Genomic DNA, 15172 nt, shown 5'->3' with positions numbered 1-15172 from the left:
CTGGATAAAGGCCAATACTTTGTCGGTAGCACCAAAGGTGTCATCATAGGCGAGAAAAGAGATATTCTTTCCTCCCTCTTTGAAATTCTTGAGCTTTTGGGACCTTCGCCATGCAAGGTAAGATTTGCAATGTCCTCTCCTCTTGTATTCTCTAGGAGAATAGTTGTTGCTTTTGGAGGAAGAGGAGGAAGGTGAAGAAGAAGGAGAAGAGGGTGACCTCTTTCTTGCATTTTTCTTCCTTTGTTTCTCCTCTTCTCTTTTGGAGTGACAAGGAGAAGGACTATGGGTTGACCGTTTCCTCTTGGGAGGAGTTGGCGACCGTCTAGACCGCCGTCTTTGTGGAGCCACATCTTCAAAGGAACTTGGGGATTCTCTTCTTTTTCGTTCTTTGGATTCCTCCTCTCTTATGGGAGAGAGTCTTCTTTTGGGAGTATCATCAAGAGGCCTCCTAAGCTCTCTCTCCTCTTGGAGAGGAAGAGAAATCCCATAAGCACGAAGTTGTGAGTAACTTCGACTTGCAAGGATGGTTGCCATAGCTTGCTGCAACCTAGTAGCAAGGAAATTAATAAACATGGGACATCACTATTAGCACCTTCATGTGCAAAATCAAAGTTATCAATGTTCATTCTACTCTCTTGGTTATTGTTAGCCATGCTAATTAAACTTATGTATAGATTACTTTGTGCTTTGGTACCCTCAAAAACCTTAGTCGCTACTCTTCTTTACCTTTGAAAATTAGTTCTCAAGTAGCCACACCCGTGGTTTAGACACTGTTGATTGCAAAGACTAGTGGAGAGGTTCTAACATTGATCGGTTGATTATGGTTCCTGTTGAGCTTGCTCGTAGCTCAATAATGGTTAAGCCAACGGCAAGCCCCGAGGGATTCCATTATTAAGACTATAGTTCCCAACGGTGTACCTCGAACTAAGTCCTTCTCAACCAAGATAATAGATCCGTGTCCCACTTACCCTATTGCAATGAACAGGTTCAACCTTTCATGGACAACTTAAGGACCTCTCTTCTTAAGCAAGAAAAGAGAAACCAATAGCTATGATACCAATGTAATGGAAATGGCCTATGAACTTTGAGAATAGTGGAATTAAGAGAATTAGAGTGAGATTTTTTATGAAACTACTTTGAGAACATAGAGGGTGAACTTATTTAGTGGTAGCAAGATAACCATTATACTTAATTAACTTGGCATGAACAATACTTTTGCAAGAGAGAACTAGAGAACATGACAATAGTTGAGGACCAAATTTATGTGGAGCCGATCCCCCCTCCAATAGGCTTTTGTATTATACATTCTCCCATCAAGAGAGACTTGGTACAATACAATATTTGTGTTCTTTGTGACCTAAGTGATGCAATAAGATGGAAAGCTTCATGCATCACGAGCATAACGTGAACTTTGTAAAAGCATTAACCATCCCCAGCCTCAATACCAAGGCCTCAAACACCTTCAAAGGTGGAGAGAGCTAGTGGGGAATGAGGGTAGGGATGAGAAAGAAGAAGCATTCATAGGAGAAAGAAATAGTTCCTCACTTAGCATCACTCTTCTTGCTTAGCATAGCATAATAGCATAGTAATGAAGATGAAGAAGATGGAAAGCTTAAGCATTGAAGCATGGCTCTTGGTTGGATTTGCATTCCATAGCCAAGAGTGTTGGTTTAGGCTCTCAACTTCTCAATAAGCTTGGAGAAGGAGATGGAGCTCTTGCACTTTGCACTTCACACCATGAGAGAGAACCATGAGAGAGAGTGTGTGTGTGTGTGTGTGTGTGCGTGGGAGGGAGAGTATACCCCCAAGCTAGCCCCTAGCTTCCTTGGTCGACCCCCCCTTGTAGCTCATGCTAGAAGATGATTGGACTCCCACGAGCCTAGACAATCACATACAGGGTGCATATCAAGCAACCATGGTCCATGCTAGCCTTGGGACAAGTGCTCCCTTTCCCCTTTTAGAGAGAGGACTTGATAAATGCATAATCAATTAAATAAATTAACTAGATTATCATTGGACCCCTTGAGAGGCCAACCGATAGGCTTTAGGCACACCGTGAGGGCAACATGAAGAGGAACTTGACAAGTGTCCTTGTTACTTCGTTAGGCCAAGCTTGCCTTGTGTGAGGGTATGTGTGTTCCCTCTCATGCTCCTACAATGAGGACTCGCCCCCCCTTGATTAGGGATCATGTTGACTTTTGGGAACACCTTGGACCCCTTAAGCACCTTAGTCATGGAGCACCTTAGCACCTTAGTCATTAAGCACCTCAAGCACCTTAGTCAGCAAGTACGACAAGCACCTCAAACTTGGCCTGGGTTCCCACCTCAAACACAGCCTTAGCTTTCCTAAGGTCAAAGGACTTGTAACACTGACGTTTGGAGGTCTTTAATGAAGCTAACCCTAAGTTATTTAAGCTCCATTAGATAACCTTGCTCTTTGACAGACCCTCTCATTTGGACCCCTTTAACCTTGACCCCATGTTGAGATAGATCCATACGCACATGTCTATATTCTAACCCTTATTCCCGTTTATTCTCTAACATTAGATGATCAGTTTAATATGAGTGGATTGGCTAGATATTAGATTTTATGACACCACTTGTCTCGAGTATTTGAAATAAAAACTCGCTTAAATCTGACTCTTAGCAAGAGAGTTGTCATATGCACCATATACGTCGTCTTAGCAAATAGTGAAATAACCTGTAGGCACTTGCCAAGTACTCCGCAAGTTCATATGCTCATTACATAATCCAAACTTGAAGTCTTGTCTTTGCATGATATATCTTAATAGACCCACTTTGGATGCTACCATTGCTCATAGCTACAGGTACTCTTGCTCAGAGACAAATTTCATAGCAAAAGAAAGTCGACCTTGTCGAGCATGTATAGATAATCAACCTTGTGGAATTGTACAATGTATTGAAAACTAGAGAAATACTTGCAATAGATATGCCTTGTACTTGCTTGACTTGAGTATTGTTATCCTTAGGAGTTGTAGACAGAGCCTTGCTTCCGTGATGTTTGTCACAACATTGTCATACGTGAGTTAGGGAAAGGAAAAGTAATGCTGAGTTTCACAGTGCTTCTTTACATTTCCCCGTTGCCGATAATGGGTTGATCATGACTGCAGGGAAAGAAATAAAAAGTTGACTCATAGCCATGCTGTGGAAAATCGAAACTCCAACTAGAAAGAAGGAGGTATATGGGCGTCTTGAATTGGAATTATTAATTGGCCTTGCCGAATACTTGTATCTTACAAGCCACAAGCCTTGCTTGTAGTAGCATTATTGTACGACACCTACAAAAGATGTCTTGCCGGATTGTGGGTGTTAAACCCATCTTTGCTCGTTGATGGCAGTAACACTCACAAGCTCTGCTTACTATGAGGGCTTAAATTGCATAAGGAGATTTTAAAAAAAATTATCATGGCATCACACATGGCCCTTGCATGCTATACCATTTAGCATGTACTTGAATAATTTGGCAAACAAAATCGAAATTGATTGTTTACCTCATAATTTACCTGTACCAACTTGATGTGTTGATCACATGGCCAGGATGTTTGAGTGTCCATGAACCTCAAACCGAGCATTGACATCGTCTTTGCCTAGCAGCCTTGCTCAGAACCTTGTAGTTACCTTCCCCAATCTCCTTTTGCACCTTGCAAATAGTGGCCATGCTTGATTTAAAAAAAATCATAGCTGTAGTATGTACCACCGACGTCGATCTGAAATTTTTGTAACTGAAAACTTGCTGCTATGTTGTTGGTGGCCTTTCCAGTACTTGAAAATAAGCATTGGTCGAGGAGAGTGTCGCACAATGCCAAGTGGAAGAACCATACCTTTGTGCTAGATATTTAAAGGCATGGCGTCTATAATGGCTTGTTGTGCTACAATTGGCCCATGTGGCTGGATCTTGAATACCTTAGCTGCGTACACAAGGTTTGTGAAACCAGGATGTAGTACACGAACTTGCTTCCCGTACGCCCATCTACCTTTTCCGATCTGGGGAGCTTGCAAGTGGAAAACATGGCAGTCTTGTAGGAGATGTAACACTAGAGCATCAAAGGTTTGTTCTAGTGCTCCTACTTTTGCACAGCCACGCTCTATGGCAATGATGGAGGCCCCAGTATAGTTGCCGCTTCTACTTCAATGACTGGCTCGATAGGGTCGGCCACTTCTGTCTTTTGCTAAGGCCTTCTAGCTTGCTCTTCCCTTTAAATTCTATGTGCAATTGATGAACTAGCTGCATCCTTTCGTGTACGAGAGGGAGAGAGTATACATCAAGGTTTTGTAAAGCAACAAAGGGAGTCAAGATTTTCCCCAAAGTTTGCTTGACAAGTCCTTTGGCCGCTAGTGAATATTGCAATGCCGAACGATATTGTGGGGAATGATTTTTGCAATCACTCAAAGCAATGTCTTGTCAAAGTATTGACAAAATCATTGAAAATGGAAGGCTTTGCAGACTCAAAACATCGGCATAACTACTTCTCTTCAGCACCATGTAGATAACAAACAAGTGCTTCAGTGGGGCAGATTTTTGATGCGATCGTGATAACATCATCTTTGACATGGCTATTAAAACAAATAAAGGTATATTAATAAAATATAAACAATTTATACATGTCCAATACATAGACATGTTCCCTAATATCAATGTTTAATATTTAGATAGGTTTAGATGATAGATAACCTTAAGTTTAAAGATTTGTACACAAAACAAATAGCAATAAAAAATTCAGCATTAAAAAATTTAAAGAAGATATTTTATTTAAAATTTTTGATAATTGAAATGTACATAATTTTCAACAAAATTGAATAAAACATTATCATCAATAAATGTATCATTAATGTAATCTCTAATGGAGTGTGAGAATCTTTCAAACACATACCACTAGCTGACTATGTCATGTACAATAGCCCAACTATGTGAGCTAATAGGATTAACACAAGTAAACACCACTACTTAAATGCTTGAAAGATTGAACTATCAATCCAATCACTGTTGAAGTGTGAGGGCCAAGCCTCACAGCTGGCTTAATGAGAGTAGTGATGTTGCAACTAATAGCTTTTTAGGGCTCCTCCCTTCCTTCCTTTTCTCTACAAAAGCCTATCTACTTATCTATTGTTGGAGGGTAGCATATGTGGCTCCCCCCTTCCCAAAGGACACTCCAAGTGAATAAAATTTTCTTACACTTCCCCAACTAAATGGTTTGCTTGTGCTTCCATGTTGCATGTTGCAAATCTCCCCACTTCCTAGAGGGTTGCCTAAGCAAAAAATCCATCATCCATTCTTAGTTTTCGAGTAGGCTTACGAAAACTCTAAAAGCTTAAATAAAAAACCCCTCATGTGACCCATCATTGATTATCGCGTCAAAAGTAAAATGCAAATATTTAGTTTCTACCAAATTTGAACTCTCTCTCTCTCTCTCTCTCTCTCTCTCTCTCTCAATTTTTTTATTTTTTTTTTTGGGGGGGGGGGGGGGGGGGGGGGATGTAACACCATCAGAAAAAGAGGATTGCACAATTTTGAGTTGAAACTGACACAATGCAATCCTTTGGTTGTTATTGGTAGATTCTAAGGATATACCACCTGATGCTTACCATGTATCACCTTGAGTTAGCACTGTGATCAGCTGCCGAAACTACTCATCTTGTATCATCTTAAAGTCATCTTGTATCATGCCATACCGCAGATTAACATTGCAAATGAAGCTTGCCTGCTTCTCTCCCACCCATCATCAAGATACAAACACTGCCATGCCGCCACAAAGCATATAGATTTGAAGTGGGCGTTGCAAAAAACCCATCACAATGCACTGAATCGTCGCATACACAGCAAAGAACATAACATTGAGGACCGCCTGCCATCAAGATGCAGTAAATCAACGATGTCACATAACCCTCTCTCAACTCATCAGGAAAGGGAGCCAACCCTCCGGCACCAAGCGCTCATACTCTGCAGCCATTTTAAGAGATACGTATTAGATTTTTGTGGAGGCTTCATCTCCATTTGAATTTACCCCTTCCAAGTCAGGAGCACTTGAAGTGAGTTGAGCTTCCGTCTCTTTCCTCCATGGAAGGGCTAGTCAAATGCACTTCTTGGGGTAGCAACTTATAACCAAAGTCCAGCTCTTGCAATATTTTCTTCACATCCAAAATCAGCTCTGTTTTCCGGATCCTTCTTTCCAGATCATCATTGAAGTTAATGGTGTGATTGACCCTCAGTTGCATGTTCATTTTACTGTTGTTCTCTATGCTCATCACTAAAAGATAGAAATCCCTTGTCCAGTGATTGGGCTTGCGTTCAATATACCTGAAAATGCCAAGTTATCAGAAGACTAGTAATCAGTACTTGATGCGTGTGTGTGTGTGTGTGTGTGTGTGTGAGAGAGAGAGAGAGAGAGAGAGAGAGAGAGAGATTTCATTATCATCCTTGAAGGTCGAATATGGCCTGACCTATGGGACCAAAAGAAACATATCATTTGGGGCATGTGGAGCTAACAAGTGACTCTTGATGCTCAAGAGTTGTGGAAAAGAGCATCGCCATAGAGAGTCCACATCTTGGTTGGGAGAGGAATGTGCGTAGGGAAAGCTCATGATTGGAAATGTGGGGAAAGCAAGCTCTAATGTGATCAAAGGCTGAGCATGATGGTCAGCCTCACATACTTATGGAGGCGTAAAGTGCATATGCCATAGTCGATGAGACTTCTCCCAAGTGCCCCAACTCCCTCTCTCGCATTGTAGAGGATGAGAGCAGAGAGAGAAGAAGGAGGAGGAGAGTTTTAACGTCGTAAGAAACTATCCCAAGAGACCTTAAAGATCTAGCCGACGAGGAGTTGAACTCAAGACCTGTTATTCAAGAGGGAAATGGCATAACCAATCTACCACACTTGGGTGATAGAAAGGTGATACTATTTTCCTCTTTTTATTAGCGCGCGCACACACACATACCCGAAAAGAAGAGAGTTTTAACCTCGTAAGAAACTATCCCAAGAGACCTTAAAGATCTAGCCGACGAGGAGGTGAACTCAAGACCTGTTATTCAAGAGGGAAATGACAACCAATCTACTAAATAACAGGTCTTCGAGTTCAACTCCTCGTTGGCTAGATCTTAAGGTCTCTTGGAATAACATGTCTTGAGTTCAACTCCTCGTGTAAGGTGCAGCGGAAGTGAATGTTGAACTTTGCTCAAGATGAGTGCTCCGAACTGTGCTCAAGGTTCCTTTTACTTATGGAAGGGAGAGCCTTCCGTTCTTAATGAGAGAGTGCAATGGACACTGTGAATGAAGGTGCATGAGACTGAGAGATAGAGAGAAAAGAGAATACGACACCAGAGATGTCAAACCCTCCTCCGAAGGCCCCACTCTCTATGGCGAGAGCGGTCTACTTATGATTGCACAAATCTCTACAATGCTTAGACTTGCCGGACGACGATGAGGACGACGACAAGACGGACTGAAATCTGAAAACGCTAATGGGTGAAATCTGCAAATCTTCTATCTGCTGAACTCTGACTTTACGTTGATGACAACGATGCGACGACGACGCGCTGAAAACGTAGATGCTGAAATATGCGTTTTCCGGGCTGAAACTGCAAACTTTGCAGGATCTGACCGTGCGGAGAGGATCTGCTGCGGGAAGGTGAGATCTGCGAGGTTTGGGGGTTCTACTGCGATGTCTGATTGCTGAAATATGAAAACGCTGATGCTTCTTGGTGTTCCGTCACGTGAATCTGCAAAACGCTATGCTGATGCAAAAACGCTAGGGCTGAAAACTGTTCTGCTGCTGCCAGTTGTCCTGCAAATGCAAAACGCTAGGCTTCTTGATTGGTTTTGCTATTGCCGGGGCTGATCTGCTGTGCACAAAACGCCAGGCTGCCTGTGGATGAAAATGCTAGGTCCTTGCAGATGCAAAAACGCTAGCCTTGCTAATGTGGGGTGTCTTGCTGAGAAGTTGCCTGTTGAGCAAGGTGCTCCTGCTGCCTCTTTTGCCAAAAAGTGCGAGCGCTAGGTTTCTATATATACAAACTTGGTAAATTTGCCCTACCTACTTTCCAACAAAAGTCACTTAAAAATAATAAGTGAAAAATGTCTAAAATAGGGAAAATAGATCTATGCACTATAAAAATGCTCCTGATGGGTTCTGATGGAAATCTGATGGTCATGTTGTGTGCAACTAAAGGATATGCATCTAATCTAAGTGTCTGGACATGCACGGTCTGCGAACAGACTCACAAAAGTGCCAGATCGCTTCCTATTCTAGACTGACTTGACCTAAACGAACCCTGGTCCTACTGTAGCTTGTCCACGGACACATAGGGTTGGATGTGTCACGTGACACCTCGTCAGCTAGATCTTTAAGGTCTCTTGGGATAGTTTCTTACGACATTAAAACTCTCTTCTTCTCGGGTGGGTGGGTGTGCGGCGTGCGCGCTCGCGCGCTAATAAGAGAGAGAGAGAGAGAGAGAGAGAGAGAGAGATGAAATAAAATAAAATGAAATGTTATATAACGTCTTCTAAAGGCCAAAATGATCTATGAGACCAAAGAGTTACATCATGGTGAATCTGATACAAGGTCTGGATAAACAGAAAGAGACTAACCAGACAGAAACACTATTAGAGCTATAACTAACTAAACAGAAACACTATGAGAGAGAGAGAGAGAGAGAGAGAGAGAGAGAGGCACTTACTTGCCAATCCTATCTTTTAAGGTAGAGATCTTCTCCGATGGTGTGCTTGCATCAATGCAAAAATCAAACATATCTCCGGTATCAGGAGCACAATGATAGTTGAAGATAAATTTTGTTGCCAGCAAGGAGTTCGGGTACCATATCTTCTCTCCGGTGTTCCGCACAAAGAGAGTAGATAGAATGTTCATCTCTTCAACTACAAGCTGCACACCAATTATAAGTATCATAAAATGAATGCACATATCATATGAGATAAAGCAGTACATCAAGACCAAAAAATGAAGCTATATAATGGTTGCTTTCTAAGCTCCTTTCTATGTTGTCAGTAACAACCCATGGTTGTGGCTAGATTATGCTAACCACGATCAATTAAACCAGCCTCAGCAGCAAAATTATCCTTGAAGCAGACACCTACTCTAAAATAAGTTTCAAACCAACATACAGATGTGCAAGGCGGAATCTATGAAGATACAGCAGTCAAATCGAATCAGAAGCGTTTAAGCAAACGACATTGTTTCTTTGAGGAAGCAAGAGTCTTTCCAATCTCTTGAATATCCTATGGATGATTGCGGTCAATTATACTACTACTCCAGGCATATACAATGGCTTACAGAAAATGGCTCCATATGATCTCTCCTTTTGGATCAAAAAATTATTAGCTAGAACTTCCATCTGCCCAAACTACACACGGAGAGCTTTTGTTAAATGACCATTTGCAAGATAACAAAGAATAATAAATGCAAAAAAATGCTCACGCCGAAAAATCCAATTTTTTCTTTAACCTCACCAAACCTAAACATCCCTGCACACTCAAAACAAACAAACCTAGAGCTAAATCCCTTCTTTAAAATCTTGTTGCCTCTTTATTGGCAAGAATAAAAAGCCAAATACTGGTTTAAGCGTAGATCCATTTTTACCTGGGTACCATCAATGACACATCTGTCTCCAACATCAAAAGGGTGCATGATAAATAGGAAGACTATTGCCTCAAACACATTTTTGCATGTGTTACCAAAGATGAAAACCACCAGTAACAACTGAGAGGAAATGACCACAAGCAAGTGGGTTGTGGTAAGTCCGAGCACCAACAAGCACACTATCAATATTATTGCGCCCACGATCACATCTATAATCCTGTGTAGCTTCTTCACTGCTGTCTTGGTGTCATTAAGCGACAAGGAAAGGGCTCTCCTCTCTCTGACAACATGTACCTGCAGTCAGAAACTCTTATTCTATAATTTTTCAAAGATTTAAAAACCAGACAGCTACAATATCATATGACAGAGACACCCCTCCTTCACCACAAATACTCATTACAGTGTTTTGTAGACAATATCCTTACTGCAAAGTTTTTCAAGGCCGTTTTGGAAATCTTTCCTGTCTCTTCAGAACCTTCGAACAATGGGAAAGCTCTATCCACCTCCAGCTCAAGCATAAACCGGAGAAGGTCGTCACGCACAATGTATCTACATGTTCAGGAACACAAACAAACCATCAACCAAAAAAAAAAAAAAGGAAAAGTAAGAAGATTCTAGCCACAAAAGCAAAAATGAGAAAGGTTTCAATGAATTGTGTGAAAGTTTGCTAGTGCCTTACCTTGCACCAGGTTTGGCTACATTCTTGAAGATTTTCTTGGCTAGAGCTATAGCTTGCCATTCACTATGAATCTCCATCTCTTGGCCATCAATTTCACTCTGAGCTGCTGTCTGGTCAATAACATGGGCAAGTGTATAGATGCCTCGATAGCGCACAAAGTTCATAAGCCTCTTCATGTTCCAAGCAGAAATATTTCTTGGGTTCAACCTATGCAAATCTACTATGGTTATTCCTGCATTCTGCTGTTTGGACCTCTTATCCATGGAATGCTGGCTCGATATGCGTGGTAGCCCTCCCTTTCCCATGAAACCACTCTTCACATGCCCCATACCTCCACTCTTTTTACCACCGACGAGTAAACCACTTACTCCGAGTGACATCATGCCACTTTGTCCCGCTCGAGCATGAGGTTTGGGCATTATTGCCTCAGGCCCTTTAGCCCCTGCCTTCTTTAGATCGTTCACCTCTTCGATCAACTTGGCTTCCTGCTCCATTTCAATTGCAGGTGGCCCTGCAAGTGTCTCGAGCACCCATTGCCCGAACAAGGACTCTCTTATCCGCTCAAAGTAGGTGCTGACATGGAAGGAAGACGCCAAGACCTTGACAAAGAATATCTTTACAAGCCACACTATAGCAGCAATCAAAAGGCAATTAAGAACTTTGGTAACATAAGGAAGGACTTTACTGTTTGTGGTGCTCTCCACCTTGGGATCAAACACCAATCGCCATTCCAACACTGCCAATGCAAACCAGAGGCAGTTCTGAACACCCTTTCTCAATCCATACACAAAGTAAAGTACCCTCTTCCTCAACAAAAAGTTCCTCTCTAGTATGAAGACCAGTATCCTGACGACCCATCCAGACACAAGTCGACCACAAAACAGCAAAAATACAAGCAAGGCCCACTTCCAGAGTGCCATGCTCCATAATGGCCTTTTGACCAATGTGGGAATTGTAAGGCTGCATACCAGCCATGCCATAATCAAGACTAAAGCTATCCACTGAAATAATGTAAAACAGCTCAATTTACTGCTCTTCAGGTGCTCCGGGACATCTCCATCTTTGAAGGGGTCATCCTCTTCATCGTCTACTTTTCCAAGCAAACTAGATTTTTGTAGGAGGCCAGACTTCACAGGCCCGGATTTTATCTGTTTTGATCTTGGGTCCCATTGGGTGGCAGAGGCTGGCCGATCAGCTAACCTAGAACTAGTCTGCAAGCGATTTAGGGAGGGCCTAGCACTTCTGCGCTGTATATCTGCTTCATCATCACTAGAGCAATGCGAACCATCCCCATCATCCTTGTCAGACTCAGAGGAGTTCATTGCTCCATTCAAAGCATCCTTGTGCACCACAGTGGGCCGCCGTCTAGTTGTGCTCATTGTCTGCTGATTTCCTTGTTGACTGGAAATTCCATCACTCACCAGAGGATGCAACCTAACCGTATTCATCTGTTCATTGCGCTCTCCTAGTTGTGAATGCTCTGAAACGGGTGGCAAAATCGTAACATCTTTTGCAATGGTTGCAGCTGGGATTTTCTCCATCATGTGCATGTCCATATCCAAACACACTTTACCAGTAGCAGCCTGACGCTGAAGAAAATTTTCAATCAGCTTTGTAGGAGGATCAAGGGAGACTCCAAAGTCGAAACTCTGAGGACGAAGCCTTGCATGCTCTCTCCTCTTTCTTTGCTCTATCGCATTCTCCTCTGTGCTGAACTCTAGGTCCTGAAGGTAATCTGCACTTACCTCTCTCCAAAGATTGTTCTGCATTGGGGAGGCTGAGCTTTGAGATGCATGATCGTCATCTTCGATAACCACCGATAAGCTATTTTCATCTTCTCTGAGATCAGCTGTCTTTCTCCTGTTTTTGTCATGGCCATTTTTGGATCTTGATTCTTCTTCAGAAGATACATCATCAACTGGAATGGTAACATCATTGGTTTTTGAGGTAGGGAAAGGAGAAGACGAAGCAGCAGCCATAAAATTTGACGAGCTTGGACTTCTAGAGTTTGAGGGCTATGGAGAGCTCTTAGAAGCAGTGTTGCAAAGGACAGCAACTCTGCAGCAAGGGGCACAAGAATGTGGGAAGACTCACAAGAAAACCAGGTGGCCGTTACAAGTAGAGTGGCTCTACTATGTCACATGTGAAGCGTTAGCTAGGGGATTACTTAAACTGCGAGATGAGGCCTTCAATAAAAATGGCTTGATTGGCGTGTATGTATGTATCTATGTGTATGTCCTGGAAGAGCACGAACAAAATCTGGAGATGGAGAAACAGGGGAGCTTCAACAAAACTACGCTCGTGTAGGCGTCTCCTCTTTCGATAAAGCTCAGAGCAAACGCAGGATGCGAGAGAGCGCAATATGTAGAGATGCAGAATGTTCTGCCAGAGAGCCCAACCAATACGTTACGACACAGAATGCCGGCGAACCCAAGTTCAAAAGAAAAACAGGGTTATGGGAAGCTGTAGCTGCAGAATTACAAAACCGCAGTCTAAACGATATACTCCGCTGGAAGTGAGAGGGAGCAGGGGAGCATCACAACGGCCCAAATGTCTGCAATCTGGCTAAAGCGCGAGTGTTGGAATATGTTGAATCCTACAAGATTGTCATTTTCTGCTGCCAATTCCGAATATAATTGAGCAAAAGGGAGCTTGGGAAGTGCGGTTGACAGCAACCAGCCGCGGAAGCAGACTTCCTTTGAAACAGCGTCTGCCAAATTGAGTTATTTTAAAGGAAGCTCGTAATCTGTTTTTGACACCTGACCTTCAGCAGGCCCGCATCTCCGTGCCCGCGATTTCTAAATGCGGGCCTAGCTGGCAGCTTCTCGCCACTCACCAGTGGCGAATGATTGACCATCCAACAATTTCCACCACCGCCATCTCTGGCGATGGCGCGCTTTATTAGAAGAGCCCCTTTCTACAAAATATCGTTTTTCGGATTTTCCTTATGATATATAGTTTTTTATTCGTTTTGGTGCTTTTTGGCCTGCCCAAAGGGCTAAAGGCCTTAAAGGTCACTTATCATTTTGCTAATGAAAAATAGGTGAAATTGAAAAAAACAAGAAGAAAAAAGTGATAAAATCACGAGGCCTACCCTTGATAGCAAAGGTGGAAGGGAAAAGACCACCATTTCAATTTTAAGAAGCGATGAAATCACGAGGCCTGCCAACCAACAAGATACACCTAGAGGAATGTCCATACTAGAGCTTCAAAGCAAGAAACTATATTGTTCCACAATAATGTATCAATGGGACAGTTCTCAGAGAGCTGCAGGCCAACACGTTCACTACTTGCAAGCTCAGCTTTACTGCAATACACCTAATTTTCTTCACTCCTCTTAGAATTATCTGTGTTGATCAACCAAATCTCTCAACTAATGCATCTATGCACCACCCATATAGCAATAGTGACAACAACTCACCTCATGCCAAGCTAGCATTGCAAGTGCATGAGTATGATTTGAGGCATGCTTGCGGATGTAGTTCAATTTGATGCATGCAACACTTGTAATCGCACCCAACCAGGATCAACCTTGCTAATCATTGGCCTAAGCTCCCTGAAACCAAGCAAGATCCCCGAAACTGAGTTTAAAACACAGAACTAGGGCATGTGTTGAAGTAGCAATGAGCTAACCAATCTCAGTGTATCAAATGTCTGAGGTAGATTGACCATCACAAAAGAGCAAACATTCAAGACACAGAAAAGATTATGCTAACGACTCCAAGAAGATGATGTGCCCATTCGATAATAGGTAAATTCAATGGTTTACTGATAGATAGAGTTGTGGTATACCAGGGTGACTTGCTACAAAGGCACCAATATTGGAGGGCACGTGTAGAATCAATGGAGAATCACCATTTGTAGGCAATTAAAGCCCAGAAGGTGGGTCATCAACTTTGCAGAACTACTCCATCAATAGCAGTAAAGTTGGTCCAAGGTTTCTCATAGAAGAAGGCATGCATTGAGCGATTCCCAACCGGATATGAACACCTCCACATCCTTTTTCCGTGAACCTCTCCTACCTACATGCAGCACCGTTCTCAAGGTCCCGCAAAGCACTTGCGGCCCACAGCTCCTGGCCACCCGTCGGATTGCATTCAACCTGGTTGTTTGGCTATGCAAACGTCCTCCACTCCCGCCTCCTACTGCTAGCATTCCATCATCCCTAGTTTGTCAACTTGTCCACATGCTAGCCAATTTAATCTGCAGACCTGGAGCCATCGGCCTAATCTGCACACCTTAAACCACGTGACTTCCAACATCATGCTCAGACAATTGACAAACTCACCGAGTGGGTGGGATGTTGTGAAGTGGGTAGCTCGTGGCCCATGGTGCAGGAGGGAGCTAGCTATGACACATGCATGACCTCTTTGCTCAAAAGGGAGAGAGAGAGAGAGAGAGAGAGAGAGAGAGAGAGAGAGAGAGAGAGAGAGAGAGAGAGAGAGAGAGAGAGAGAGAGAGAGAGAGAGAGAGGAGAAAAATGAGTGAAGGGGCCCACAGAGTGCCAACACTGCCAAGAGAAGACGAAAGGTTGCAGGACCGAGGTGCACTTCTGACATAGGAAGCCTTCTACCAATGTCTACGTCATCTCGAGCATCAAGATTCAAGACACCGAGCCTTGACAGTGAACCGTGCATGCCTTGCAACATTTTCATATTGCACCACCGTCAGGAATGCACCACGTGGGGAGAGAGGTAGAGAGAGAGAGAGAGAGAGAGAGAGAGAGAGAGAGAGAGAGAGAGAGAGAGAGAGAGAGAGAGAGAGAGAAGGGGATGCATTAACTACCTTTCCTTGCAATCATCACAAGATGGATCGTGCATTGGATTGTGCAAAGGTTAAGGCTAGGAGAATTGGATAGGCCAAAAAGACGTGTACACCTACATC

General features: G+C 43.0%; 1 protein-coding gene across 1 annotated transcript; it reads right to left on the bottom strand.

Annotated features, from left to right (window-relative positions):
• Positions 1–5501: 5501 nt before the first annotated feature.
• LOC147416552 (mechanosensitive ion channel protein 6-like) lies at positions 5502–13128 on the bottom strand. The gene is made up of 5 exons (XM_086508267.1): positions 10289–13128; positions 10035–10158; positions 9610–9903; positions 8693–8895; positions 5502–6316 (listed from the first exon to the last, which is right to left on the bottom strand). The coding sequence occupies exons 1-5, from the start codon at positions 12265–12267 to the stop codon at positions 6034–6036; spliced, it is 2883 nt and encodes a 960-aa protein (XP_086364393.1). The 5' UTR covers positions 12268–13128; the 3' UTR covers positions 5502–6033.
• Positions 13129–15172: the final 2044 nt, after the last annotated feature.

Source organism: Adiantum capillus-veneris, unplaced genomic scaffold (genome assembly GCF_014529385.1).
Source record: "Adiantum capillus-veneris isolate H3 unplaced genomic scaffold, ASM1452938v2 Hic_scaffold_825, whole genome shotgun sequence".
Classification (NCBI taxonomy): Eukaryota; Viridiplantae; Streptophyta; class Polypodiopsida; order Polypodiales; family Pteridaceae; genus Adiantum; species Adiantum capillus-veneris.
Note: the sequence above shows the minus strand (reverse complement) of the source record. Positions and strands in the feature narration are given on the sequence as shown.

What these genes read in the sequence shown, in the direction of transcription:
- LOC147416552 (XM_086508267.1), bottom strand. Translation starts at nt 12,267, where the DNA reads ATGGCTGCTGCTTCGTCTTCTCCTTTCCCTACCTCAAAAACCAATGAT. An exon ending in GTAGCCAAACCTGGTGCAAG is followed by an intron (nt 10,159 to 10,288) that starts GTAAGGCACTAG and finishes CTGAACATGTAG; the next exon opens with ATACATTGTGCGTGACGACC. An exon ending in TTAAAAGATAGGATTGGCAA is followed by an intron (nt 6,317 to 8,692) that starts GTAAGTGCCTCT and finishes TGGCATTTTCAG; the next exon opens with GTATATTGAACGCAAGCCCA.